Genomic DNA, 25159 nt, shown 5'->3' with positions numbered 1-25159 from the left:
CTGTCGCGACTCACGACACACGACTCACATTATGTGTCTGTGTGTTCAGGCTAGTGAGGAGTTGGAGGACCGCGAGTCGCTGGCGCAGATCGCCGGCTCCGGCACCGAGGCGGCTGACCCAGACGGAGAGACCTACATCGGTGAGTGGGTGGGCTGCAGTGAGTAGGGACACTGATTACGGCGGGGGGGGGGGGGCGACATCGGCGGAGAGACGTATATTCAGCGGATTGTTGGGCCGAAGACTTTCCATGTCTGACTGTCTGTAGTCAGTCTAGTGTCTCCCCTTTTTCCGCCCAAAGTCATGTATTTGTTCAGATATAACTCTCCCCGTGTCGTGCTCCCACAGAGAAGTACCTGCAGGGTGTCTCGGCGGTGGACAGTATCCTGCGTCTGGACCGGCTGCGGCAGAGTGTGGCCGTCAAGGAGCTAGTGCAGGAGAGTGCCGGCCCGACCGGCACCGGCAGCATGCGCAAGACGGCCAGTGTGCCCAACATTAGCTACGTGAGTTGAGAACAATTATTACCGGGTGCTGGCTACTAAGTGATAAGCTCAGGTGTAGTAGTTATTTTGCTGATGTTTCTGTTTCGCTGACATTATTCTCGGCGATGCTACCCTGGAAGCTCAGCGATATTTCCATCATACTGTCGGTCCGCCTTTTTACCTTTGTGTTTGCTTGGCGTTCGTCGTACTCTCCTTCTGGCTAACATGTGGTGCCCGTCTCTGCTATCACAGTTCCAGCGTTCTGACGGCGCGAATCGGTCGGAGAGTTTCCTGGACCTGGGCGGTCTGCAGTCGGGAGGTGACGGCGGCGACCCCTCGCCGCACCACCTCCACCACCGGATGTCACTGGGACCAGGAGCCAAGCTCGACTCGGGACCCCGCTCGGCCAGTGAGTGCTCCCACCGCTAGGATAGATGTTTTCTTTAATTCAACAGTTCCGTTGCTGAGGCGATGTGATTCACTGGTAGAGTGTAGGTATCTGGCGGTGATTTGCGGTAAGGTGTTCTGTCTTGTTTCGACTACACCATGGATTTACTTCACTAAATGATGTCTCACAGATCTTTCCGCAATTTTCACCGCTCCTCCCGTATCGTTTCAACTCAGTCTCATATTTGGCAAAAGTCAATTATTCAAAATAATTTATATTAGGACCAAAACGCGTTTCGATTATATCGTCATCAGTTGGTCCTAAACATTTTAGGACCATTTTAGGACCAACTGATGACGATATAATCGAAACGCGTTTTGGTCCTAATATAAATTATTTTGAATAATTGACTTTTGTCATATATGTCAGTATGAGCTTAAACAGTCTCATATTTGTATTTTTTTTTTTTTTTTTTTACTCTGTGCCCTATCTGCCCCATCTGACAGTTCCCTTTCCGTGTGTGACCGGCAGACCGTCCGACCTTCCTGAACCTGTCGGCCGGGATGCGACTCTCGGGCGCCATGTCCAAGTGTAGGTCGATGCTGGCCGGCCTCAGCGGCTCGCTGATGGCGCTGCATGAGGAGACTGGCGGCGAGCGGCCCCAGTCGCCGCCGTCGCCGCCGCCGCCGCCGCCACCCCAGCTGCTGCTGCCAGCGCATGGTGCACGTACGCTAATGCCTCGTGACGGGGTAGCGGGGTCGTGTCCTGATAATGCCATCCTGGGTCCGTCAGCTCTTCGCATTTGGGCTATAACTGGTGGCATTTCTGGGGTCACTCCTTTAAGAGACCCGCTTTTTAAACAGCTGCCTTAAAATTGATGGACATTCCTTATCGCTTTTCTAAATTTTCTTCGCTGTTTTCTCTCACGTTTTTTTTTTGCAAAGCTATGTCGTCTACGGAAAAGGAAATGACGCTTCCGGCCTTTGCTTACTTTGGCATACTGAATTTCTGACACCCATCCACTATTCCTGAAGTGCTAACATGTCATACATTCAGTAACCTGACTGAAATACTTCTGGAAATTTTTTTTGCAGCTGATTCATGATTGTGAGTTTCATGTTGACTTAGATTTTAACAATATCGAGAAAAAAAAACTAATCGCTCGTTGAGCACAGTTATGAACGTGGTGCGATTTTGTTTCGTTTGCGTTTTTGTAAACTCAGTACGAGTAGCAGTTCCCAAAGGTTGGGGGTCGCAGCGGAGGTCAAGCGCCGTTCGTGAGTATGTTTTGGCGTTGGAATCTAGCTGACTGAAACCTGCTACCACCTTTCAATGGTGTACGTGATAGGGCCGCTCCCTCTGCTTGAAATAAGTGGTGGGGCATTACAAGGCATGCCGTTGATAATGCGTTCCATTTGATTTTCACATTCCTGTTTCGAGGCATCCATCGTTACTTAATTCCCCGACCCTTCTCCGTTGTATTCCTCATCCCCTCTGGAACTCATCTTATCCGGAACGTTGGGGTATGCGCGTGATTGGCTGATGATTTGTAATTTACCGACCCGGGCCTGTACCGGCAGCTGTGTGATGATGCGTTGATCCAGTGGTACACAGCGCTGTTGGGGTAGATGTGTTTGGATGGCCCTGCGGTGGGACTGTTTGTTGTTTGTTTGATTGTGCATGGCACGGGTTTCGGCGTCACAAGTGTTTGTTATTTCTGAATTGCATTACTTTGTTTACATACTGTCCATTTCACTGGCCCGATCGTTCGTTGCAGTTAGCACTTATTGCATTTTTTTGTGTTATTTGTTGTGATGTGCTAGTCGGCATTTGGTAGTGGCATGCTGTATGTTTAACTGCCATTTGACCCGGTTGTTAGATGTCTCATCAATCATGTCTTTTTGATCACATTTTATTAGTGTCTATTTCTAACACGCTCCTTACCACATGATGAACGGTCGATAATCACATTTTGCTTATAGTAGTATTTCGACAGTCTGGGCCCGCGCTGTGATGCATTTCTAACAAAACATCGACGTAAAACATTCTTTGTTAGTGAAAAACAGGCATCTGTGTCGGGATTGCTAGGTTCGTCAGACCGTGTAGTCCCTACGTGGCATATCACAGCCCCCCAGATCGTATGACCCATCTCCGTGGCCTATATCCATCAGACCATTTGACCCCATACCCGCTTGCCGCAGCCACCCCGAGCCCGGGTTCCCTGAAGCTGGCCTCCCGTATGACCACCCTGCACGAGGACCACGACAGGGAGGGTTCGCCGGAGCCGAGCGACAGCTGCCTGCCCGCCAACGGACCCACGCCGCTGACCACGGTAAGTGGGTGAACCAGTCCGATATTTCGCCGTAAAGGCCCTTTTTCACCAAACCCGTCATTATTGACTACCAAAGCTTTCGTATGAAAGTTTTGAACTTTCAGTAGGTATTGGTAAAGATTTTCAATGCATCAATATACTCGTGCCATCTAATTGCAACGGTAATTTGTCAGGTAATCAAGTGTGATGATTTTGTACATTACGATTGTGCGTGTGTCCCCACCCAGGGTCGCGGCGGCATGGCGGCGCGGGCGCGGCTAGCCGGTCGGATGCGCAGCTCTCGGACGTTCGACTCGCTGGTGGAGATCCCGGCTCCGGCCAAAACCAACTCACCCAGCGTCACCTCCAGGTAAGTTACAGTTCCCCCAATATTCAGGACAGTGTAAAGCTGTACCATGAATAACATTCGCTCCTTAGCTGACTCCGTTGTATGTTTCTGACGGTTGTCGTTTTCGTTCGCAGCGGGTACGGCTCGCAGGCTGTGAGTTCTTCCAACCTGTGCAGCGAGGACTCGATGTCGCTGCAGAGCATAGACGAGACTCCGGACTCTGAGGCGAGCGTAGTGCCGGCGCGGCGGCCCGGCGCCGGGGCGGGTCGGCTGCCGGCGCCGCCTCCGCTCCGGCAGCGCAGCGCCGAGGTGCACCGCGAGCCCGACCCGGACCCGGAGCCGGAGCCGGAGACGGCGCGACAGACGGATCCGGAGCCGGAGACGGTGCGACAGACGGACCCGGACCCGGAGTCGGCGCGGCAGATAGAGGAGGCCGAACCCAAGCCAGAGCCTGAACCGGGGCCCGAGCCGGGGCCTGAGTCTGAGGCTGAACCGGAGCAGGATCCAGAGCCGGAGACTCGACTGGAGGAGCCGGAGCCGGCGGCGCCTCAGAACGGTCTGCCGGTCGGTGAGGAACCGCTGGAACCGTCAGAGGGCTCTCGTACGGAGCTGGAGGAGCCTCCTGCCGGAGGGCAGTCGGAGGTGCGCGGTACTCCGGACAGCAGCCGTCAGACGCCACTGGAGGGGAGCGCTCCCGAGTGGAGCACGCCCGGCAGTCAGGAGGGCGACCACGGTCACAGCAGTCCGGAGGGCGAGCCCGGCCACGGCAGCCAGGAGCTGACGCCCGACGCCGTCTCCGGCAGTGAGTATCCACCAGCGGTGATTCCGAGCTAAGCGGTTAATCGTTGTGCATCGCTCGTGGAGCATACAATATTTGTCCATCCATTTGCAGGAAGGATTCTTTTTGAGTTGTGCCAACCTACCTGCGCTAATGGAGCTGCTCTGTCGCATTCTCCCCCGTCCCCCGCTGACCTCTCGCCCCTCTCCTCACACAGCGGGTCCCGAGTTCGGCCTACCCGAGTGGGTGACGGCCGGCGAAGCGGTGCTGGTGCGGCCACAGTCGCTGGCCGGTCACATTCGGTTCGTCGGTCCGGTCCGCTTCGCCCCCGGCTGCTGGGTCGGCGTGGCGCTCGACCTGCCGCAGGGTAAGCGCCATTCGTGTATTGGTTAGAGCTGTGAGGTTCTACGTTCGGGTAAGAGCTTATGCGCAACGTGAAGATTGTGCACGTCTGACATTGTGCAAAGCCGATGAATTGAAACTGGTTGTTTAAATGTCATCAAAACATCAGATCGTTCATAAGTCCTCGTGTACTGTAATGCTCTTTATGACGAAAACAGTGTTTACATTGTATCCCTCGGTTCATTTTCCAGGCAAGAACGACGGTACCGTAAAAGACGTGCAGTATTTCCAGTGTCAGCCGAAACATGGCATCTTTGTGCGCGCTGACAAGCTGATCTGGGACCACCGGAGGAGTCGGGCCGAGCGGTCGAGAAACGGCCAACCGGCCGCGGGCGGGCGCCGGCTATCGGGGAAAGGTGAGCTCTCGTCGGTGCTCCGGAGAAGTGCTTACTTGGTCCTGTGAATCACTGAATGTAATTTTCGTCAACTTCTTCGAACAGTTAAGTTGACCTTAGTGACGACGTTAATACCACGTTTCTGCGATGTTGGAGCTGAACAGTGATTTGACGCATTATTATCGTATTTTGCTAATTTATAGCTCACGATCAGGCAAGCCATTCCTCGTTTTCTCCAATATCCGTGACCGTGTTTTGTGATGTGTTTCAGCGGACCTGACATCCCCACTGGCGGCGTCGCCGGCAGGTCGGGCCCGGAGCGAGGGCGGCTCCAGCAATAGGAAATAGCGCATCTGGCCGGGCGACTGCAGTCACACGCGCGGAAGAGCTTGTTAGATTTGTGTGCCAAACGGCGGGCGGGTAGAGGTAGCAGCGGCGCGCGGTCGGTAGAGTAGGGCGGCAGCTCTCCATGTCAGTGGTAGGAGCGGCGGCGGCGGCGCGCGGAGGTCACCGGACCGGACCGCGGCCGCCGCCGCCGACTCGTCAGCAGCGTGATAACTCGGCGGGCCGGCCGGCCGGCGGCCGCGGGCCCGGACCGGCCCGGCCCGCCCGACTCAGTTCTCTAGCACTAATTTATGTTGGCCGGCGCGGCGGCGGCCGGCCGCCGGTGGACCACGGGGTCCGGCCGGCAGCCGACCGCGCCGCGCGGCCCCCAGAGCTTTACGGGCCGGCCGAGAGGCGCGCCAGGGGCGCCGCGGCCGGCCGCGCGCGCGTGCGTTCCGCCCAGTACGATTGCGTCCAGTCAGACATTCCAGCGGGCTGTGTGCGTGAGTAATTGTGTGTGTGTGTGTGTGTGTATGTGTGAGGCAGGGGAGCAGACGGCGCCAGTAAGCACCCGGCAGGGCAGGCGGCGGCGCCGGCTCGGTCCCCGCCGCCGGACTTTTATCTTCAAACCGCAATGAGAGCAGCTACTGTGGATGGCAGCTGTGCAGTGAGAGTGAGTGAGCAGGACATTTGACAGCTATACCGGCGCGCTAGTCCAATGTGCGCGCGCGGCGCCATTTTGGCGCGCTCTGAGTCAGAGTTGGATAGGGGCGTGTGGCCTCGGAGGCCGGCGAAGTCATTAGCATACTGTTAGAATACAGCCGGCATACCGACCACCGACTAGTTTTTTAGAGGAGCGGCGGGTAGTGTTCCGAGAAAGTCGCTGTAGCTCGGTGGTGGCCGGCTTTGTAGCTAGAATAGACTAATCCCTGTAGTAAGTAGATGGTAGATGATAGCTAGCGCAATCGCCTTAAAGTCACACCAATGTTACGTCACCACCACTGACACCGCGGTTGTATATTGCCCATCCATTCAATCCTTTCAAAATCCATTTCATTTCATTTCAGTACACACTGAAATCACCCATTGAGCATCACCCTCGACCAAGCTCACAAATACGCCACTGGAATGTCAGGCGCACCGTGCTCCACAGACGCAATCTGTAGACCATCCCCGCAAAAAGTCGCCGGGCTGGGACGGTTGTCGTTTCCGAGCTCCACTACTGACTCTTGGTCTTGGCACCGCCCAGCACCTTCCGCCGCTGGCTCAGCATGTACTGGTACATGACGGGCAGACCTGCGGACGTAAACCGGTGTGGCGTTAGGTGCTGCGCACACGGCCGGGGAACATTTGTCCCGGAGATGGTGAAGCGAGCGTCAAGAGCGTAGCGTTGTTAAGGAGAGACCTAAAAATGCTTGATGGGCAAGCGGTGTCGCGATTCGGCAGCTAACCAGCGAGACCTAAATATTCGCTCCTCATTTCATGTCATTCGAAAAGGAATGAATGTACGCTCGGTTTCATTCGAACAGATCAAAACGCGACTGTCTGCTATTGTTTGTTTGAACATTTTAATGCTGAGATCAGTATAGCTTGACATCGGTGGAGCACGGCTGTGCCGGTAAAGTAAACATTCATGGCTCGTTACTGAGCTGACGGCGTCAAATCAATACTGGAGTTTCAAACTCAGTTTATAACAGTGGCAAACACTCAGGCAACTGGCTGATGAAATGTAGTGGGAAAATGGGACCAATATAGCTCGAGGTGAATTCTGCGAACTGGGTCCGTGTCTAATAATATCGGGAATCTGCCCATGCCTGTCTCCGTCTTTCTCAAACGGATAATTGTGATACGGTAGAGACGGCGGGGCCACTCACCGGGGATATAGAGCAGCATGATACCGATCAGCACGTAGTAAGTGTTGAAGGTAAAGTTGAAGGCGTTCGGCATGCTCACGTCGAGCGGCCGCTTCTCCTTGCAGTAGGGCAGCGCCGCGTAGCAGCTGAGCGTCTCGCCGGCCACACCCAGCGGGTACAGTACCAGGAAGAAGCTGTACCTGTGGTCAGACGTCGGCGGAGGCAGGGCTGAGCGGGGTTCGCTATGCTACCTTTGTCACGAGCAGCACACAACACACATCAGGAACTGTTACAACGCGAAACATAAATAATTAATCAACCATTGAATCGCAAAAAGCAAGACAGGTGTATGTATAGTGTGAGAAGCCTGTAGGTAGCCTCCTTGGAGAGAAGAGCCCCGACTTCTCATCATTGTCTCGGCGTAACTCGCCGCTCATCGAGAATAGGTCATCGCCGCGTACCTGGCCCAGGTGAGGAGGTAGGGCACCCATCCGAGCGCGTTGGCCAGGTAGTAAAGGTAGCGGACCATCTCGGCGAACGGCCAGGCGGTCAGGCAGAGCAGCAGACCTGGCAGACATAGTGTGCGGGTCAGCCGTTCATCGAATATCACCTCTCTCGAGGGATGCCAGGCGCGAATTGGTGTTAACGATAATAGCGCCGTGCCCGACAGGGAACAGTGCATACATGCCATTTCCTTGATTTATCCCCAGAAGATCGCCAATTATCGACACAGCGGTACAGTCGCTGGCAGAGCAGCACAGCCAGCCTCTTCCCTGGCGGCGCTCTACTGACCTGGCGCCGTCCGTGTGTCGGGCACCTGCTCCAGGATGAGCCAAACGATGAACACGCGCGAGACGATCTGCATGGCCGTGGTGACGGGGCTGGAGCGGACCAGACCCACCAGACAGTGCACAACCTGTGCAGAAGCGAATCCAGTGTCAAAGGTGAACAGTTCCTGCAATATGTGGGGTGAGGGACACCTGCTTCACACTAACAACAGACCCATTTTTGTAACCAGTTTACTGACTAGAGACTGTACATTACCAGCCACATTTGTACATCAACATTCTAGAGTGAGAGGTTTATATCTAAAAGCACACATGCACCCAGATTTGGGTAACAAACTAATTCATCAAAGAAACAAAGTGAATGCTGAGAACCAATGATTATTTCATAATTCCTTTCAGCATCAACTTATTAGCTGGAAGACAAGGCTTGCTTGAAAACTCGAGACTAGGCAGTTGACTTAAGAGTTAAGACAAGAATGTGTCTTGCCTCAATAACCATTGCAGTCTGGAAAATCTTCAATGGCAGCTCAGTCCTTTCCCACAAACCATCCATGGATTGCTTTTCTCCCAGGTGTGACCAGGTCAGGAAACATAAATATGCCCACCTGAAAACAGTAGGAAAATGTTAATTAATTTGGTTAAATAGCATTGGATCACAATTTCCACTGTGATCATAATACTCCTTTTTACAATTCAAATTACTTTTTTAATTAGATATTTGTGAATTTTACAATCAGATATTAAATTCACCATATGAATTACCTAATGATTACATTTCAAAAAGTAAGTTTTATTCACAAAAATGCTAGAAAAAAATTAATTGAAACTGAAACAGAACACGTTGAGTTAGGAGACATCTTGATCTAATGGTGCATACCATCTAGACTTTTTGCAATATTATAATAATTCCAACATTTCACTTACCCAGAAAGCTGGAAAGTATTATAGAGGTTGAGATAAAGTGCCCCAATCATCTTTAATATCCAACAACCGCAAACTGAGAACGATTAGTTGAATCTTCAGACTTCAAGCAGAGCAGCCGGCTTCGTACAACGATGGAAGAGCAACTAACAGGCTTTCAACCCTTCACGCGTCGTCCTGAGAGAGATCGTCCTAAGTACTAGAAAAACCGGTCAGACTGGCTGTCAACAATAATCCGACTTTTTGTTGGAAGCACCGAGGGCCAATACCATTCCCCAAGCCCCATCGGCCTCCAACACCGGCTGACCGTCTGTTTACTATGCGCCATGAACGTTTCTCGTTCGCATAAGATGTCACGGCTTATAGTGCCCATATGAAGAAAAATACTTTAGTCATAAAAATTGCATAAAGAGATCAGCTGATCGATGCGATAGCTTGATGAAACGACTCCGATTGGCTAGCTTCTTGGGATTCCAAAGCGCAAGCATCTTCAGCAGGAATGAATTTCGCTATTGAACAGGCTTCGCGTGTACACGTAGCGGCCTCAGTTTGCGGCAAATGCGGTGATCAAATTTTCAGGACTGCCGGGTGATATTTGCCGGAAAATATTCAATTATTTTTGAATATTTATAGACATTTCATTCCATTTTATATACCTTTCGGGGTTTCGGTTGAGGTTATGTCAGCCGGTGTGCAGGACCAGGTGAGTGTTTGTTGAAATGCTGAGATGAAAACTTGTTGACAATAAAGGCTTTATATTTCATTTTACTCCAATGACAAGTAAAGATCAGGCAATTTTCATGACATGGTATGCCCCAGGGTTGGCATTTTTGCCGGCAAAAACTAGTTTATGCCATTTGCCGGTTTAAACCGGTTTTAACCGGCAAAAAGTGGCAAAAACTGGCAAAAACTAAGAAATATCACAATGTTTTGCTTGGACATGAATTTGAACATGAAGCATTTTAAGGAGAATTCGGTGAAAGCTTTATGCTTTCAAACAGAAGTGACATTGACCATTGAAATGCTTCATAACTCAAACATTTTCATGGGCTTTCCATAAGGAGCTCTAGTAAGATGCCTTTTGGGGTGACAAATGAGCCAGTGCAAGGGTGACTGGGTGAGTCCTGCACAATCAGAAGTGCGAAGGGGCATCTGCCACTGATATGCGCACGGCACCGCATGGCACCTTACTTACCGTGGCTGTCTTGCCCCACTCTCCCCTACATGGAAATACGTTCCGTTGTGGATGTCTACCGACATGCATAGACATTTTAAGCAGGGATAAGTAATGAGGCAGCTTTAGAATGTTTAGTGCATCTATATAACTACCAGAAATGCATTTGTACATTTCAAATCCATTCCTAACTAGAAAAGTTGTAGGTTTGGCCATCTGAGTTTTAGCCAGTTTTTGCCAGTTCTTGCCACCAGGGTTTCTGCCAGCCGGTTTAAACCGGTTAAAACCACTGGCAAAAACCAGTTTTTGCCACCCCCTGCCAACCCTGGTATGCCCAGGTATGTTATCTTTCACATTTGAATAACACTGAAGCTTGGAAAGGAAAACAGCATAGGCGGCGGAATGGGGAGGGCACCGGGGCACCGTGCCCCCCTTTGATTTTGGCATTTTAACATTAGCCCTATGGGCGTTGCATGGAAAGAATGGGACCAAAAATCGGCAGTGCCCCCCCTTAATTGAGGGTGTTCCGCCGCTAGAAAACAGCATCAATATTTACTAGTAACTTGACAGCTTATGTCAAGCTGATTTTGCAAAACGGTTTTATCACACCATTTAGACATTTAAAATTGTAAATATAGGATTAGTTGCTAGCTAAAGCTATACATGCACTCATTTTTTGTATTAGGTGAATAGTATCCAAGAAAAACATGAAATTTTGGTAAATCGACTATCGAGTTAGACATGTCATGGAAATGTAGTGATTACCTATGTGTTACCTAGCTGTTGAGGATATGCACGTGTAGACTATCTTTGTGATCCAAATAAATGTCCAAACATTCTAAACACTCAAACACTTATTGTTATTTGCATTTGCATTTTAGTTAGAAGTGCCATTTTAGTTAGAAGTGCAGGATGGTAAATGTGAAGTTGAAGTACCTATGTTGAAGACAAAAAACATAATCTAACCTCATCTAACCTTACCCTCTGACATACAACATTGAACTTTCCAACCTACAACCTACCAACCTAAAACATACAACCTACAACCTACCAATTTACCAACTGTACTTCATATACACATATACTTCTAAGTTTCTTTTACAGAAATGCATCAAAGATTTAGGAAATTTGAACCTTATACCACTTAAATTTAACAATTAGTGCCTTATTTACCCAAATCAGTATTGCCAAAATTGATGAGAATTGCTTATCAATGAGCTTTGGCATCTTGAGTCTCACATATGATATCAGTACCTAATCCTATTTACCAGGTCATTGCCTGCTATAGTGCCTGTGCATACCCACATACTAGGTAGCCTTTGTATGTGTGGTTAGCAGAAAGGAGGTCAGAGGTGCAGTTAGCAGTAGTAGTCTGGTAGTCAGCTGTCAAAGAGTCAAATTTCATGAATAAATAAGATCATAATAAGCATCATATTAGCATATCATCAAACCCTTGATTCTTTCTGCTGTCATAGTCCTGTTGCACTCTATCTCATGTGCTTCATAATAAGTTAATTTTAATGAAATAAGTTGCAGAATAGCTATCAAGTATTTCCAAGCTTCGATTCATTTACTATTTAGCACAACAAAGCTATACAAACTAGCAGTCATTGTTCATTTCTGACCTGTTTTCCTTGTAAACCATCATTCCAGGAAATCAGTTTTAGGTAATTAGCAAATAACCTTTGTAATGATTAAAGTGGAAAGGTTGTATAATTGCTACCTTTTTTTACATGTTGATAGATTAGGACTGAAGTGTGTGGGACATTTGCGTTGTATAATAAATTTGGAATGATGCTAACAAGGTGTGATGTCTGTTTCAGAGGAAGAATCCCCAGCTACAAGGTATGACTTTTCTGTAGAATGCAAGTTGATTTATTATCATATGTAGCCTGTTAGATACTTTGCCCACTTTCACATTGTTCTTTTGTCATATTTTTTTCTTCTTCTGCCTTGGCTGGCAGTTTGAATTGGCATATAGGTACTGTATTCATCGTTCACTCTACTACCTATATACAAGCAACACAACTTATTTTTTTAATGATTTATTAAGCGGCAAAGTCTTTATTATGTGGGCTCATCAATTTTCTCCTTTCCAAAATAGAGTGTATCATTTGCCATAGCTGATCACTAATGCTGTGTGATTGTGCGGCAGGAAATGGTTCAAAGGAGAGCGGCGGCGGTGTAGCGGCTGTGGACCTGCCCGACGAGCAGCCGGACGTGTGGCGCTCGCAGCAGCACAGCTACGGCGCCGCCGGCATGCCCGCCTCGGCCGACCCGTACCTGTCGAGCTACTACGGCGGCGCCGCCGGCTACCCGCCCTACCAGGCGTTCGGCGTCGGTGACGGTGCCTGGAGCAGCGGCGGCGACCACCTGGCCTTCATGGGCGGCTACAGTCAGCCGCCCGTGCAGCCCGACAGCTACGGCGCTGACGCCATGTTCGGACAGGGCTTCGGCGGCTTCGGCCAGCCGGGATTCGGCGGGTACGGGCCGTTCCACGGCAGCGGGGACTACGCGGCCGGCTGGGGCGGCGCCGGCGTCAGAAAGTACGATGACTATTACCGCGGTGACCCGGCCGCGTACGGCGGCGAGGAGCGCTCCATCAAACAGGTGGAGCAGGGCATGCAGGGACTCAGTATGGACGCCAAGGACGAGCCGGGCAGCGCCGAGCCGCCGCCGGGCGCGCCGCAGAAAAAGTCGTGGGCGAGCATCGCCAGCCAGCCGGCCCGGCCCAGCTCGCTGCAGCGCAAGCCGCCGACGCCGGCCGGCAACGGCACAGGCGTCGTGCCGGTGGGCCACGGAGGGCCGCCGCCGCCGCGGGATGTGATTGGGGTGTGGGAGGGCAGGGGCGGCCCGGTGCCGGCGCCGGCCCCCGCCCGGCCGCCGTGGACGGCGCCGCGCGCCCGTCCGCCGCCGCAGGGACCGCCGCCGCCGCCCGCGCACCCGGTGCTCGACGAACTGCGTGACCGCAACGAGTACAACCCGCGCGAGTTCGACCTCAGTGCCAAAGAGGCTCGCTTCTTCGTGATCAAGTCGTACTCGGAGGACGACATCCACCGCTCCATCAAGTACGAGATCTGGGCCAGCACTGAGCACGGCAACAAGCGGCTGGACTCGGCGTTCCGCGAGCGCGACGGCAAGGGCCCAGTGTACCTGCTGTACTCGGTGAACGGCAGCGGCCACTTTTGCGGCATGGCGCAGATGCTCTCGCCCGTGGACTATAGCTCGTCGTCCTCGGTCTGGGCGCAGGACAAATGGAAGGGACAGTTCAAAGTGAAGTGGATTTACGTGAAGGACGTGCCGAACTCTCAGCTGCGTCACATTCGGCTGGAGAACAACGAGAATAAGCCGGTGACAAACTCTCGTGACACGCAGGAGGTGCCGGCCGACAAGGGCCGCCAGGTGCTCAAAATCATCCACGCGTTCAACCACCGCACCTCCATCTTCGACGACTTTGTACACTACGAGCAGCGTCAGGAGGAGGAGGAGGGTCGCCGGCCGGCGCCGCGGGATCACGCCAAGGTGAGGATGCGCTGGGGTGGGCTGGGCGGTGGGGTCACTGTAACACCAGCATGTGTCGTAATCGGTGTATGCTGGCTGACTCAATGCCGTCGTTTGCACCCCGTGACTAGTTTGTTTGTCGTCTGGTCCATGGTAGGGTACGCTCGCCCGTGATGTCATGCCCCGGGCCCTGTCTCCAGCAACGGTTGTGACTGTGAGGGGACTATTTGCTGCAGCATAGTATGGCTGTGGGGTGCATTTCTACTGTCAGTGTACTTGACAAGTAATTGCCCTGTGATTATTGTGCTGCGGAGAAGGCTTAGCTAAGGGTCTGTTATCTACTAAATCATAAATATTTTGAATTATCATTCATAACTCGGCACGGATAGTTGTATCTCACGCTTGAACTTCTTAGCGGTAGGTAGCTGGTTAGTACTAAGTAAGTGGCAGCCTGACCTGACGTTGTGTGGCTTTAGATGACCGGTTGCTTAAAGCCTAAAACATATGCGTACCTACATAACGCCTTGTAACCCGCGCCGGGCCGGGGGGTGTTGGAACACCCCCCCCCCCCTGCGGTTTTTCGCAGATATCTCAAAAACGGCGGCGCGGAGCGCCTTTGGCACACCTGTTCCTGCATCTTTTCCGCACATGTTGTGAAAATTTCAGACCCAGGTCGCCTTAGGTCAGGTCACCAGGTCACGCCAAGTGACCTCACCTGAAATAAGAATGTTCGTCATAGCTATACCGATTGATCGATTGCCTTGAAACTTACAGCGATTGATTAGAGCAACATTATCTATAAAATGTTTATCTCGGAATTTTGATATCGGTGACCTAAGGTCAGGTCAATTTTGCGGCCTCTCCATTATAAGTCAATGGGAGAAAATTGAAAAGCGTCTGTTTTGCACGAACGCAATTCTAGACACTCTCAAACATCGAGATGTAGGTAAAATTGACACACTGAACCAGAAAACGGCAACTGTGACCCCTCGTTATGTCCCCGAGGTCATCTCAGGTCACGAACAGAATCGAACAGTTTTCGCTAATAACTTCTGATAGAGACATGCTAGAGCGCTGAAAACGCCTTAGATGTGTTCGGCTAGACGTTGCAAATCGATTGATATGCAACATGACCTTTTCCGGTCAGGTCATGACCTTGACCTGAGGTCAAATTTTCAAGTTGACCTTTCAAGGTCCAATTATAGGTCATTCGACGTGTCTCGACGAGAGGAACACGATGCTGGCAAAAGTAATTACGGAGCGAGCGAACGAGCGTAGTCTTTCCTTAGATTAACGGAAATTTCTGAGTATGAGCGGCCGGCCGGCCGGCCGTGGTCACGATTTTGCGAGGCTTATATCTCAGCAACCACTTGACCGATTTACACGCGGTAATTTTTGTAGGGTAGCTTCATTCCTTCTACCAAGTATTGGACTATTCCCGATGCATGTGGGTGACCCCTTATGCACGTGCCACGCGCAAAACGAAGAGGTGTCAGTTTTGTAATTGTTGCAATATCTCGGTAACTACTTGGCCGATTGCGCTGAAAGTTGGCATGTAGGTAGGCACCCACTAGGCACTGCATATCCATGTGCCAGAGTTGGGGTGCTGCTGCACGTGCGCACGTGCAGGGGTCGTTTCCAGATCTCGAGAACGGCTACACCGATGGCGCTGAAATTTGGTACACGGTTAGGGACCAGTTAGTAGGGTGCCGTGCACAAGTCAGTTGGGACCCATTTTGCACGTGCGCACGTGCAGGGTGCCGCTCCCAGATCTCGAGAACGGCTGGACCGGTTGTGCTCAAATTTGGCACATCGCTAGAAACCGGTCAGTAGGGTGCCGTGCACAAGTCAGTTGGAGGTACCCCCTCGAAATTTCGCACGTGCAAGACTCACCCCCTCGCTCGCTCCGTTAGTCGCCCCAAAAGGCGCTATACTGGTGTCATGGCTCTTTTGAGTCAAAAGTTATTGCCGAAAAAAAAAACGTTTTTTGTAAAAACGGCTATTTTTTAGTTTTTGCCCTCTGGAGGCTAAACCGTTGACCTGAGGTCAAATCGCGCCGATGACCACTGTAGTCCGGGCGCCCAAAAACCCCGAGGTCAAATCTGAGAACATTACTCAGAAAGGTCTATAAAAGGGCTATCGAATGCGATTTTCCGCGGCGCTGTAGCTCTATCGGTTCCCGAGATAGCCGTTGGCAGTTTCCAAAATGTTGAAATAGTCAACATTTTACCTTTGCTGACCTCTGGTGACCTGACCTTTGACCTGAGGCCAGTTTTACCAAAAAATACCAGCCGGCCGCCGAAATAAAATATCCAGCCGAAAAAATAGACGCCACACAGCCACGAGTTTCACCAACAAAAAATTCCAGCCGACTTCGGACGGAAATTATTTGTCGCCGGTAGTCAGCTGATATTCTGTTACGATATCAAATTACGATATGTCAAGGAGATTAATAAATCATTTAAAGCATGTTTTCAATCAAATTGAAGCGTGATTTCTAATGCAAATGCTATATACATTTCGAAATATTATAATCGTAAATTATTACATTATTTTTAAGAGTAATAACAACAAAGTAGAGCATTATAAACTTTCATATCTATATTAACATTCTGGTGCCCAGCAAAAGCCAATACAATACAAAACTACCAAATTGTAAACGTAGGCACGTCATTCATAAAGGTGACGTAAGGAAGCTTGCATTTAAGGCAAATTTAAGATGGATCTTTTTTCCTGTCAGCCTATTATATTAATTTTTACAATACCTTCAACTTGTTATGTACCTTTTTGTCTGTTTTTAGTCGCACCTTGTAGAAAATCATCGTGTAGACCGAGAACGCAATGTGTGGACCTCCAGCTATGAGGTGGGGACTAGATGAGACCCACTCCAGTGGCAGCGGAACACCTTCAATTAAGGAGGCACTGCCGACTTTTGGTCCCATTCTTTCCATGCAACGCCAATAGGGCTAATATTAAAATGTCAAAATCAAAGGGGGGCACGGTGCCCCGGTGCCCTACCCGTTCCGCCGCCTATGAGTCCCGCTCCCGACAGATCCGGGAGCCGCACCTCTTTCCTAGCTTTCAAAAGAGCGGCAAATAAGCGGTCAGCATTGCTCCCAGAGACGCCACCTGAAGCTGGACGGACGACGGACAGTTCCGCTGCCGAGCGATTGAAGTTGAACTGCGGTGCTACGAGGCGGCTTCGCGTGCACTGCATTAGCACCTTCTAGCGGGAGTAAGAGGGCTAACGAACTCGCCAAGGCCTATATATGTAAAGCATTGTGCAAAGGAGAGTGTCTTACCTTAGGAAAATACCTACCCAGATTAACTGCTGCACCGCGGTCATTGCAGGGCTGAGGGTACGTCGTTCGCTCCGCTTCGGCGAGGTGGAGGTCAGACTGCCCGGCTAGGTGGTTTTAGCCGATATGCAGGCACCGTTTGCCGGGCCCGGTCGAGAAGAAGGAACGCCACACAGCAAAGAATATTTGCTCCGGGCCCTCTACACTGGTCCGGCTCGTAAGTCGTAACAAATTAACAATACCTGCGCTAGCGTCGTCGACCGTCGTTCGACTGCGCCCAGTACCGCTCAGTGGAGAGTCCTGCCGAACTCCTCTGCGTGTGCCCAGATCATTCGTTGCGCGCGGACACAATCGTCCGACGGAGACCGCTGTGCATTATGATCGGGTGGTCACCACCTTGGTCGCCGGCTTTCACACCCAGCCGAGCCGTCTGGCTACGCCCCAAATGATCGTCTAAGCCTTTCGATTGGTTTGTAACTCGGGTCTAATATCGAAATGTTTGGGAGTTAGGACATGTTAAATCCGTGTTCATGAACAAACATACATTATGCAACTAAAACGCTTTACTTACTTTAACTTTTCTAGGCTGATGACAAGGCATACATCTATTTCATTGCAATATTTCTAAAATGTAAATCAATCATGAGCAATGAGCATAAAAAACAACAGCGACCCACTAGAAGCTAGTGTGGAAATCCACTGACGTAGGTCGCCTCGTACTGGCGCAGCTCGTAGCTCGTCCAGCAGCGCCAGCGTCTCCCGCACCCGGCCGCCCGCCTGCACCATCAGCCGCTGGAAATTGCTGCGCTGCCGCTCCAACATTAGCTTGACCGCCTGGCCGGCCCGGCGGATGCGCGCCGTCCGACGCACGCAGTGTACGTCTTCAACAGCGCCGGGATGTCGTACGACACGACCGCGTCCACGGCGTCCACGTCAATACCGCGCGCTATAGCCTCGAGCACACCAGTGCGGCCATCTCAGCTAGCGCGCGCCGCCGCCGGCACGCCGGCACTACCCCACAGAACTCAGTCACGCGCGCGCCCAGCACAAACAGCGGTAGCTCCAGCTGGTGCGCCACCTCGTTCCAGTTGACCAACACGAGCGAGCGTCGCCAGTCGGGCTGTCGGAGCAAATGGTGCATCAGCAGCGGCTTCAGCGGCTGCGGCGCCACCACGTTGAACGACTCGCTCAGCTCGGCCGGCGTGGTGAACCTGCCGACGAACTGACCGGGCAGTGCGACGGCGGCGGCCGCCGTGCCGACCACCAGCAGTCGCGGCTGGAACAGCGACATTCGCTCCAGCTTCTCCGGCCTCCGGGTTCTGTGACAGGGTGGCCAAGAATGGCAGCTTCTGAAGCGGCAGGTGAGGCGCGCAGACGGCGGCGGCCGTCAGCCGGCCGGCGATGCAGGGCGGCGGGCCGTGGCCGCCGCCACCCGCTCCACCGCTTTCAGCCAGCCCGTCTCGGCCATCTCGATCACCCGGTCGGCTTCGTCGATCACCAGGTAGCGCAGGTGCGGTAGCGAGAAGCCCTCGGCGCTGGTTATGTGATCCATCAGCCAGCCGGGAGTGCTCACCACGATCAGCCAGGGAGGCCGGGCCGCGCGGCCCCACCGCCACCAGTTGGCGCCCCCTCGTGCCACTGTGTCTCCACCCAGCAGCTGGACGCAGAGCGGCGTGTCGGCGTCGTACTGGCGGAACACGGCGGGCACCGAGAGGCCGGCCGGCGCCGAGACTCAGAGGTCGGCCGGTGGCAGTGGCGACTCTGCGGCCGCCAGCAGCTCGGGCAGCACGGTCACCTGCACCAGGAACACCTGTTCGATGCCCTCGGCGGCCAGCCGGGCGCGCAGCTCGGGGCAGAGCGCTGGCAGATTGGCCGGCGCCGGCCGCCGGTCGCCAATCGGCTGCAGGTGCGCCAGCCAGTCGGGCAGCGCACGCGGTGCACGGTCTGTCGGCTCGAGCGCTCCACCTCGTCCAGCACGGTGAAGTCGTCAGCGGCGGCGTCTCCGTCCGACTCGGAGGTGTCCTCACTGTCGTTATTGGCGACGGCGGCTGCCGCTGTGCGCTCAGTCAGGTCGGCCATCACAGCAACACTCGCCGATGATTGGCGTCTTCGAAACCATCGGACGATGGTGGATTCATCACCGTTTTTGCAGCAGAGACTGGAAAACCTCAGCAATAAACAAGGAAAAACCTCACAACATGCCACAGCCTGCAATTGTGCATATTGTTATTATATTTCTCACATGACAGAAAATATTGGCTGCTTTATTCTAGGAACTGGCATGAAAAACATAAGCTAAAATCAAGCTAAGTGAATTATTATTGTATTTCAACATGAGACTGGGAAAAAATCCTTGTCACTGTCAACACGACCAGTGTAACGGATGGACTGCATGAACATTTCGGCGCATGATCTGAAAACTCTGTGAGCAGAAATTTCAGCGCTGAGGTGAACAAATAACATTTCGGCCGCAATTTGCCTGGTGCCTCCACAATTTTGCAAAACTAACTCACAATACTTACAGACAGTTTTAACATGATCCCTGCATGACTCATGCATGCAAGATACACATGCATTCAATATCAGCACAGTGCACACACAACAGTTATGGATTCATTTACATTTTACAACATTACTATTATTTTCTTTTCCTTCAATATTGGCAGCATGACTTGCTGAGCTCAGTGGCACAATCTTATGACAGCAAGTTTGTTCGGGTTCGCAACCATGCAAACTTTGCACATTTGGCTTCAAAAACAAGCCTTTATACATTTCTTTCATGCTATTCAATTTCTTTTTTTTTAAATTTACTGTCATTGATCTTGAAAATCTTGCCATTTTAGTCTTAGCCATGTCAATTGCACCTTCCCTATTCTGCACAGCTCAAGTAGGTAAGTTCCACCCAAAAGTAGTAGTGGTATCAGTAGTTGGCGCCTTGCATTGTCAAATGTAGCTGAATATGTGAAAACAGTGACATATTTATTTAAAATCTTGAGTCCAATGAGCCTACCCTCTCTGCCTCTCCTTCCAGCATTTGTTCAAGCACCTTTAATTTTCGAAAATGATCTTCCATCATTATTTTCCACTTCCGTGCGACTCGCACGAGCAATGAACTTGTAAGCTGACCACTAGTTAATAATGTGCTATCATCTTGCTGTTGGGTGCTTGTAGCAAAAAGATAATATAAACGAAAAAACTAACACCACAACACCAAACACCAGTCTTGTTGGTTCCTTTTGGTCCTGCCTGGTGACAAAGGCTCTTTCTTTACGCAATATCATCAGTATTCCTCTTCTAATCTTGAAGCCCAGATGCTTTACAAATTGGCCATGAATACTAAATTATTATATCAACTGGGAAGCGCAAATCACGATAATTAGTAACAAATGAGGCCAATTGTTCCAACACGCCATCAAAAAAATAGACGGGGTCGCCCGTCTATTTTTTTGGCTGTTTTTCTACAAATAATGGCGCAAAATAACACTCCATTAATGCCGCATTTGCCGTTGGTGAAACTCATTGGCTATTTTTCTGGCTGATATTTTTTCACGCCGGCGGATATTTTTTCGCCTGGTTGGTGAAACTCGTCGGCTGGTTTTTGACAGAAAAATTGCGCCGGGCTGCTATTTTTCTGTTGGTAAAACTGGCCTCTGACCCAGAAAATGACCGAAGTGTTTTCGTCCTTATTTTGGACGTTCTTTCGATTGCCTCTTACCGCGTGTCGCTACGTGGCCCAGGAGCCGAGTTAGAAGGGCGGGGGGTGTTCAGACCCCCCCCCCCCGCCCGGCGCAGAATCTCAGAGCACCGGCCCGGCGCGGATTAAGTTGTCGAAAGTAAGTGAGCTATCTGCAGTCTGTAACTTGTAAGTCTCGATTTTTTTCGGAACTTCGAAGTTCTTGTAATCATAGATTTCTTCTGGTCGACCTACAAATTTTGTTTTAAAAGCTAGCTGATTTTCAATGGATCTGCCGGACCTATCGGTTTTCTTCATACGGAGGCCGAAGGGGGATGTGACTGCCACTCCGTTTCCTCCCTTATCAGATCAGGTCTTGGCGGGTTAAAGCGAGAGATCAAAGAGACACAGACCTTTACGCGACGCAGCGATTGGTACACTCGGGGGCAGATTGATGTTCCACAACTCTTTATCCACCGGGGTCCTATGGCTCAGCATTGGCAGCAGCCGCCTGGTACCGGTAGACTGTGCCGCTTCACTTACTTGTCAAGCGGCACAGCCTACCCACACCGTATGACACCGGTCTGGGTCGGTGGCTGGAAGGCGATGTGGGCCGCCTGTGACGTCAGCGCAGCGGTGAGGGCCGAGCCCGGAGGCATGGCTCGGGTCGGCGCGGCGCGGCGGCTGGCGAGGGCTGGGGAGTGAGGTGGGATGGGAGCACGGACCATATCGCGCGGCTGAGCGAGTGTAGTTAACTTTCGCGTCTCAAGGCGCCAATTATTCTACCTAACAATTGTGCTAAAGCAGTTGTTAAAATGTCCTATCCCCAAGACAGCGCCTATCATCATACTTGCCATGCACATTACGACACTTAAACGTGGCATTGGGACAGCCGATAGAATTTATATCACACGTGCATCGAGTTGCGGAGCTACATTGTTTTTAACAGATAAGTATTAAGGCCTTGATTGAGCTCATTGGTGTCTATTATTTCGCACAGCAACCGTCCAGAGACGTGGGAACTGGTGTTTTTGGATAGCGCGGCGTCCCAACTTTAAGCAACTCTTACTGTTCCTCTAATGTGTGGTCGCAGCCACCAATAGCAAACCGTTCCATCTAGGAACAAATAAGTCGCGCACCTGGGACGGTTCGAACCGGGTTTCTCCAACCGGTCACCGCACGACGCTAGCGTGTATCCACTGAGCTGTCGAAACCAGCAACCACCGGCCGCGGTCAAACGCGATTAAATGTCACAATACGGTCATTGGCGGTCAGCGGGTGAATGTCATTTTGTTTTGTGCGGGCTAGGACCATTCTCGGTAGCTCAGTGGATGAACGCTCGTGTCGTGAGTTGGCCGGTGGTAGAAGCCCGGTTCGAACCCCCCTGAGTGGCCGAGTTTTTGGCTCCTAGTTGGAACGGTTTGCTATTGGAGGCTGCGACCATATAATAATCGCTTTAAATTAGAGCGTTGGCTGCGGCACTACTCATAACCCCCAGTTCCCACGTCTCTGGACGATTGCCGTGCGAAACAATAGACACCAATCTGCTCAATCAAGGCCTTAATACTAATATGTTATACAAAATATAGCTCCGCACCTCGATGCACGAGTGACATAAGTTATATCGGCTGTCCCATTGCCACGCTTAAGTGTGTCGTAATGTGCATTGCAAGTATGATGATAGGCGCTGTCTTGGGGATAGGACATTTTAACAACTGCTTTGGCGCCTTGAGACGCGAAAGTTAACTACACTCGCTCAGCCGCGCGATGTCCGTGCTCCCATCCCACCTCACTCCCCAGCCCTCGCCAGCCGCCGCGCCGCGCCGACCCGAGCCATGCCTCCGGGCTCGGCCCTCACCGCTGCGCTGACGTCACAGGCGGCCCACATCGCCTTCCAGCCACCGACCCAGACCGGTGTCATACGGTGTGGGTAGGCTGTGCCGCTTGACAAGTAAGTGAAGCGGCACAGTCTACCGGTACCAGGCGGCTGCTGCCAATGCTGAGCCATAGGAACCCGGTGGATAAAGAGTTGTGGAACATCAATCTGCCACCGAGTGTACCCGATTTTTACTCTAGGCCGTACTGGCGTTATCACGGAGGCTAACGTATAAAAGTCCTAGGACTTCAGCGACATTTATGTCGCTGAAGTAACGTTAATGTCGTTACGTCTTTTGTTTTTTGCTTTGTTTTGTTTTGTTGCTGTTGGCTTAGACTGTCGGTCTAATAACACCATTCCACAGCCGGAAGGACGGTAGGAAATAGGAATTAGGGGAGACATTGGTCTGGGCGGGCACCCTTGTGACCCGTCGGGGCTGAGCCTATCACGAGGAGAGGCCACCCAGTCCCCTGATGGTCAGCGCACCCGGCTACGGGCCTGCTCCTGGGGTAGACCCGCGTGGGATAAAGTTACTTAGTCCAGCCCGGAGCAGGGGGTGGAGGAGAAGGATTTGACTGTCCTGAGGATGGAAACGACGGATCGGATATCTTGGTTGAACTTGAATGTTTGTTGTTCTGTTTGGTAGTCTGCTGTTCCTATATTATTCATGCCGTGTATTTTTTTTGGGGGGGGATAGGCCCTTTCGGTCTGACGAGACCATTTCAGGGCCGGAAGGATGATAGGAATTAGAGGGAGACATTGGTCTGGGCAGACACCCTAGAGAGTCGCCGGGGCTGAGCCCGTCCGAAAGGACAGGCCGACCAGCCCCCCCCCCCCCCCAGCACTCTCTGCACCCGGCTACGGGGTGCGCTCCCTCGGGAGCAGCGGTGCCGCTCCAAGGGAGCAGCCCGCATGAGATACAGGTGCCTGTCCAGCCCGGAGTGGGGTTTGCGGCGTGGAGAAGGATTTCAGTATCCTGAGGATAGAAGCACGGAACGGTGACATGCCGTGTAGAGACGCAGATGTTGCATTCAATGACTGACGGGACCGCAGCGGTTCCAGATGCGCAGCCAGAGCCCTGTTTCACGGCTTGACGCTACAGCGCGCCACGCGTATCGGTGTATTGGGTTTCCATGGAATTATCTACAAACTCGGACGCTCGCAACGCTGGAGCGTCTGAGTTTTGTTGAGGCGAATTCGTCTCCAACGCCGCACCAATGCCGTAGCGTAGCGTAGCGCACTCTAGCGTCGTGCCGTGAAACAGGGCCCAGGTGACCCAGTTTCTCAGCCCGCAGGGCTATCCTGTATCCAGTTCGATATCACGATTCCTACCCAGAGTAGCATGTGCTCATCACTTCTCGACTCACACTGGCTTCCGTGTCGTTTCAGGCGAGCGAAGAGCCGTCAGGGGCACGGGCCGAGTGTCGCGGCGATCGGGGCCGCGGCAAGGGTCGGCGCAACTAGCCGGCCACCTGGCGCCGACCGCCGACACTGCAGTGACGCGCCGCGGCCGCTAGATGGCAGGGCAGCGCCGGCCGATAGCACAGTGACGGTTTTTGGACGGTAGATGGCGTGCCACAGGGACATCTGGACTGACTGAGTGAGAGCGCGAGAGGGAGACAGAGGGGCTGGAGAGACGTTGGGCGTGGCGCGCGCGCCCGGGCACTCGTCCCAGACTGCTGCCGCTTATGGACGCGAGAGGCGACACGCGCCGACACTTCTGTGGACTCCAACAAATTAGTGTGATGTGTGGACGCTCCGTGCGCGCGTGCTTGTGACAATGATTGGTGCTATTCGGTTGCATTTACCGTTCGTCATTTGGTTGTCAAATTCTGTTTGTCATCTTTTAACGATTTGAGCGCATTACAACGGGCATATTTAATTATTGTAACTATAAAGGTTCTTGCATAAGCTGCTGCTGCTATATCTTTTATTTGCACAGAACAGATATTCTACTTTCTGTCTGGTTGTAAAACAGTCTTCTTGCAAAACAAGTATCTTTCGCATCGTCCTTCGCTTGGTGTCGTACTTCTCAAAGAGACGCTTGATTTGTCGTGGAACATGGGCTTAAAGAAACATTTGAGTTATCTTGAAAAGGATGGAGGAAAAGCCTAGTTGAGGCCTGAACAGAGCGTGTCGTTCCTGTGTTGTGTAACGCATTATGTAACGCCTCAGTGTCGTTCTGTCCGTGTAAGCAGCACAACAGCACGTAGGCTGATCTCGGTGGTCTCATGAAATTCTCCTTCCACTTCTTTCGGCACCGGGTGGCGCCGGCGGTGTCGCTCCGGGTTCCATTGGCTGTCTGGGTTCGTGTGCTGCTGTGTGCGCGCCGCTGGACGTTCTATGTTGTGTGCCGGCGGGGCGGCCGGGCCCCGTCGCGTGTCGGCGCGTCGGCCACCGACCATCAGTACAGCTGTCGGCGCTGCGGCGGCAGGCAGCCCCTTCTGTTGCCGGGATCAGTGGGAAATATACCCAGTTTATATCCAGCGCAGGTGTTGTGTTTTGACTGATTTGTCGAGATTGTGGCATACCGACCCGAGAGCTAAATGCATGATGGCTAAAGTCAATATTTTAATATGTTCGAGACTAGTAGCCCAACTAGCCGGAACAGGAACGGAACCTGTCGCGAAGTTCATAGCAAAGGCGGCGGAACGGGGAGGGCGCCGAGGCACCGTGCCCCCCTTTGATTTTGACATTTTAACATTAG

At 52.0% G+C, this 25159-nt stretch overlaps 3 protein-coding genes across 5 annotated transcripts in view; 2 read left to right on the top strand and 1 right to left on the bottom strand.

The window, feature by feature from the left end:
• LOC122390716 (kinesin-like protein KIF13A) overlaps window positions 1–6200 on the top strand; it is a 101184-nt gene extending 94984 nt beyond the window's left edge. For 2 of the 3 annotated variants that reach the window (XM_043383919.1, XM_043383920.1), the window contains exons 29-38: window positions 50–140; window positions 347–501; window positions 733–889; window positions 1400–1594; window positions 3070–3200; window positions 3428–3549; window positions 3663–4330; window positions 4524–4673; window positions 4900–5064; window positions 5315–6200. In XM_043383919.1, the coding sequence (XP_043239854.1) occupies window positions 50–140; window positions 347–501; window positions 733–889; window positions 1400–1594; window positions 3070–3200; window positions 3428–3549; window positions 3663–4330; window positions 4524–4673; window positions 4900–5064; window positions 5315–5391 (1911 nt within the window). In that variant the 3' untranslated portion in view covers window positions 5392–6200. The remainder of the gene's footprint in view (window positions 1–49; window positions 141–346; window positions 502–732; window positions 890–1399; window positions 1595–3069; window positions 3201–3427; window positions 3550–3662; window positions 4331–4523; window positions 4674–4899; window positions 5065–5314) is intronic. The other variant, XM_043383921.1, reaches the window with a different exon arrangement.
• A 152-nt stretch (window positions 6201–6352) lies between these two features.
• Window positions 6353–9245, bottom strand: LOC122390719 (very-long-chain (3R)-3-hydroxyacyl-CoA dehydratase hpo-8-like). Its single transcript, XM_043383932.1, has 6 exons — window positions 8933–9245; window positions 8496–8613; window positions 8013–8136; window positions 7682–7787; window positions 7242–7420; window positions 6353–6663 (listed from the first exon to the last, which is right to left on the bottom strand). The coding sequence occupies exons 1-6, from the start codon at window positions 8980–8982 to the stop codon at window positions 6587–6589; spliced, it is 654 nt and encodes a 217-aa protein (XP_043239867.1). The 5' UTR covers window positions 8983–9245; the 3' UTR covers window positions 6353–6586.
• Window positions 9246–9393: 148 nt separating this feature from the next.
• Window positions 9394–24943, top strand: LOC122390717 (YTH domain-containing family protein 1-like). The gene is made up of 4 exons (XM_043383923.1): window positions 9394–9632; window positions 11927–11948; window positions 12259–13625; window positions 23842–24943. The coding sequence occupies exons 1-4, from the start codon at window positions 9609–9611 to the stop codon at window positions 23914–23916; spliced, it is 1488 nt and encodes a 495-aa protein (XP_043239858.1). The 5' UTR covers window positions 9394–9608; the 3' UTR covers window positions 23917–24943.
• The last annotated feature ends 216 nt before the right edge of the window (window positions 24944–25159 follow it).

The sequence above is a fragment of the Amphibalanus amphitrite genome, unplaced genomic scaffold (assembly GCF_019059575.1).
Source record: "Amphibalanus amphitrite isolate SeventyFive unplaced genomic scaffold, NRLGWU_Aamphi_draft 000406F_arrow, whole genome shotgun sequence".
Taxonomy (NCBI): domain Eukaryota; kingdom Metazoa; phylum Arthropoda; class Thecostraca; order Balanomorpha; family Balanidae; genus Amphibalanus; species Amphibalanus amphitrite.
This window is presented reverse-complemented; position numbering and strand designations above follow the sequence as displayed.

Excerpts from the sequence above, each read along its gene's own strand:
- LOC122390717 (XM_043383923.1), top strand. The coding sequence starts at position 9,609 with ATGTCAGCCGGTGTGCAGGACCAG. Across the intron at positions 9,633-11,926 it reads CAGCCGGTGTGCAGGACCAG|AGGAAGAATCCCCAGCTACA; the intron begins GTGAGTGTTTGT and ends TGTCTGTTTCAG. Across the intron at positions 11,949-12,258 it reads GAAGAATCCCCAGCTACAAG|GAAATGGTTCAAAGGAGAGC; the intron begins GTATGACTTTTC and ends ATTGTGCGGCAG.
- LOC122390719 (XM_043383932.1), bottom strand. The coding sequence starts at position 8,982 with ATGATTGGGGCACTTTATCTCAACCTCTATAATACTTTCCAGCTTTCT. Across the intron at positions 7,788-8,012 it reads CGACACACGGACGGCGCCAG|GTCTGCTGCTCTGCCTGACC; the intron begins GTCAGTAGAGCG and ends TATGTCTGCCAG. Across the intron at positions 7,421-7,681 it reads TACCTCCTCACCTGGGCCAG|GTACAGCTTCTTCCTGGTAC; the intron begins GTACGCGGCGAT and ends GTCTGACCACAG.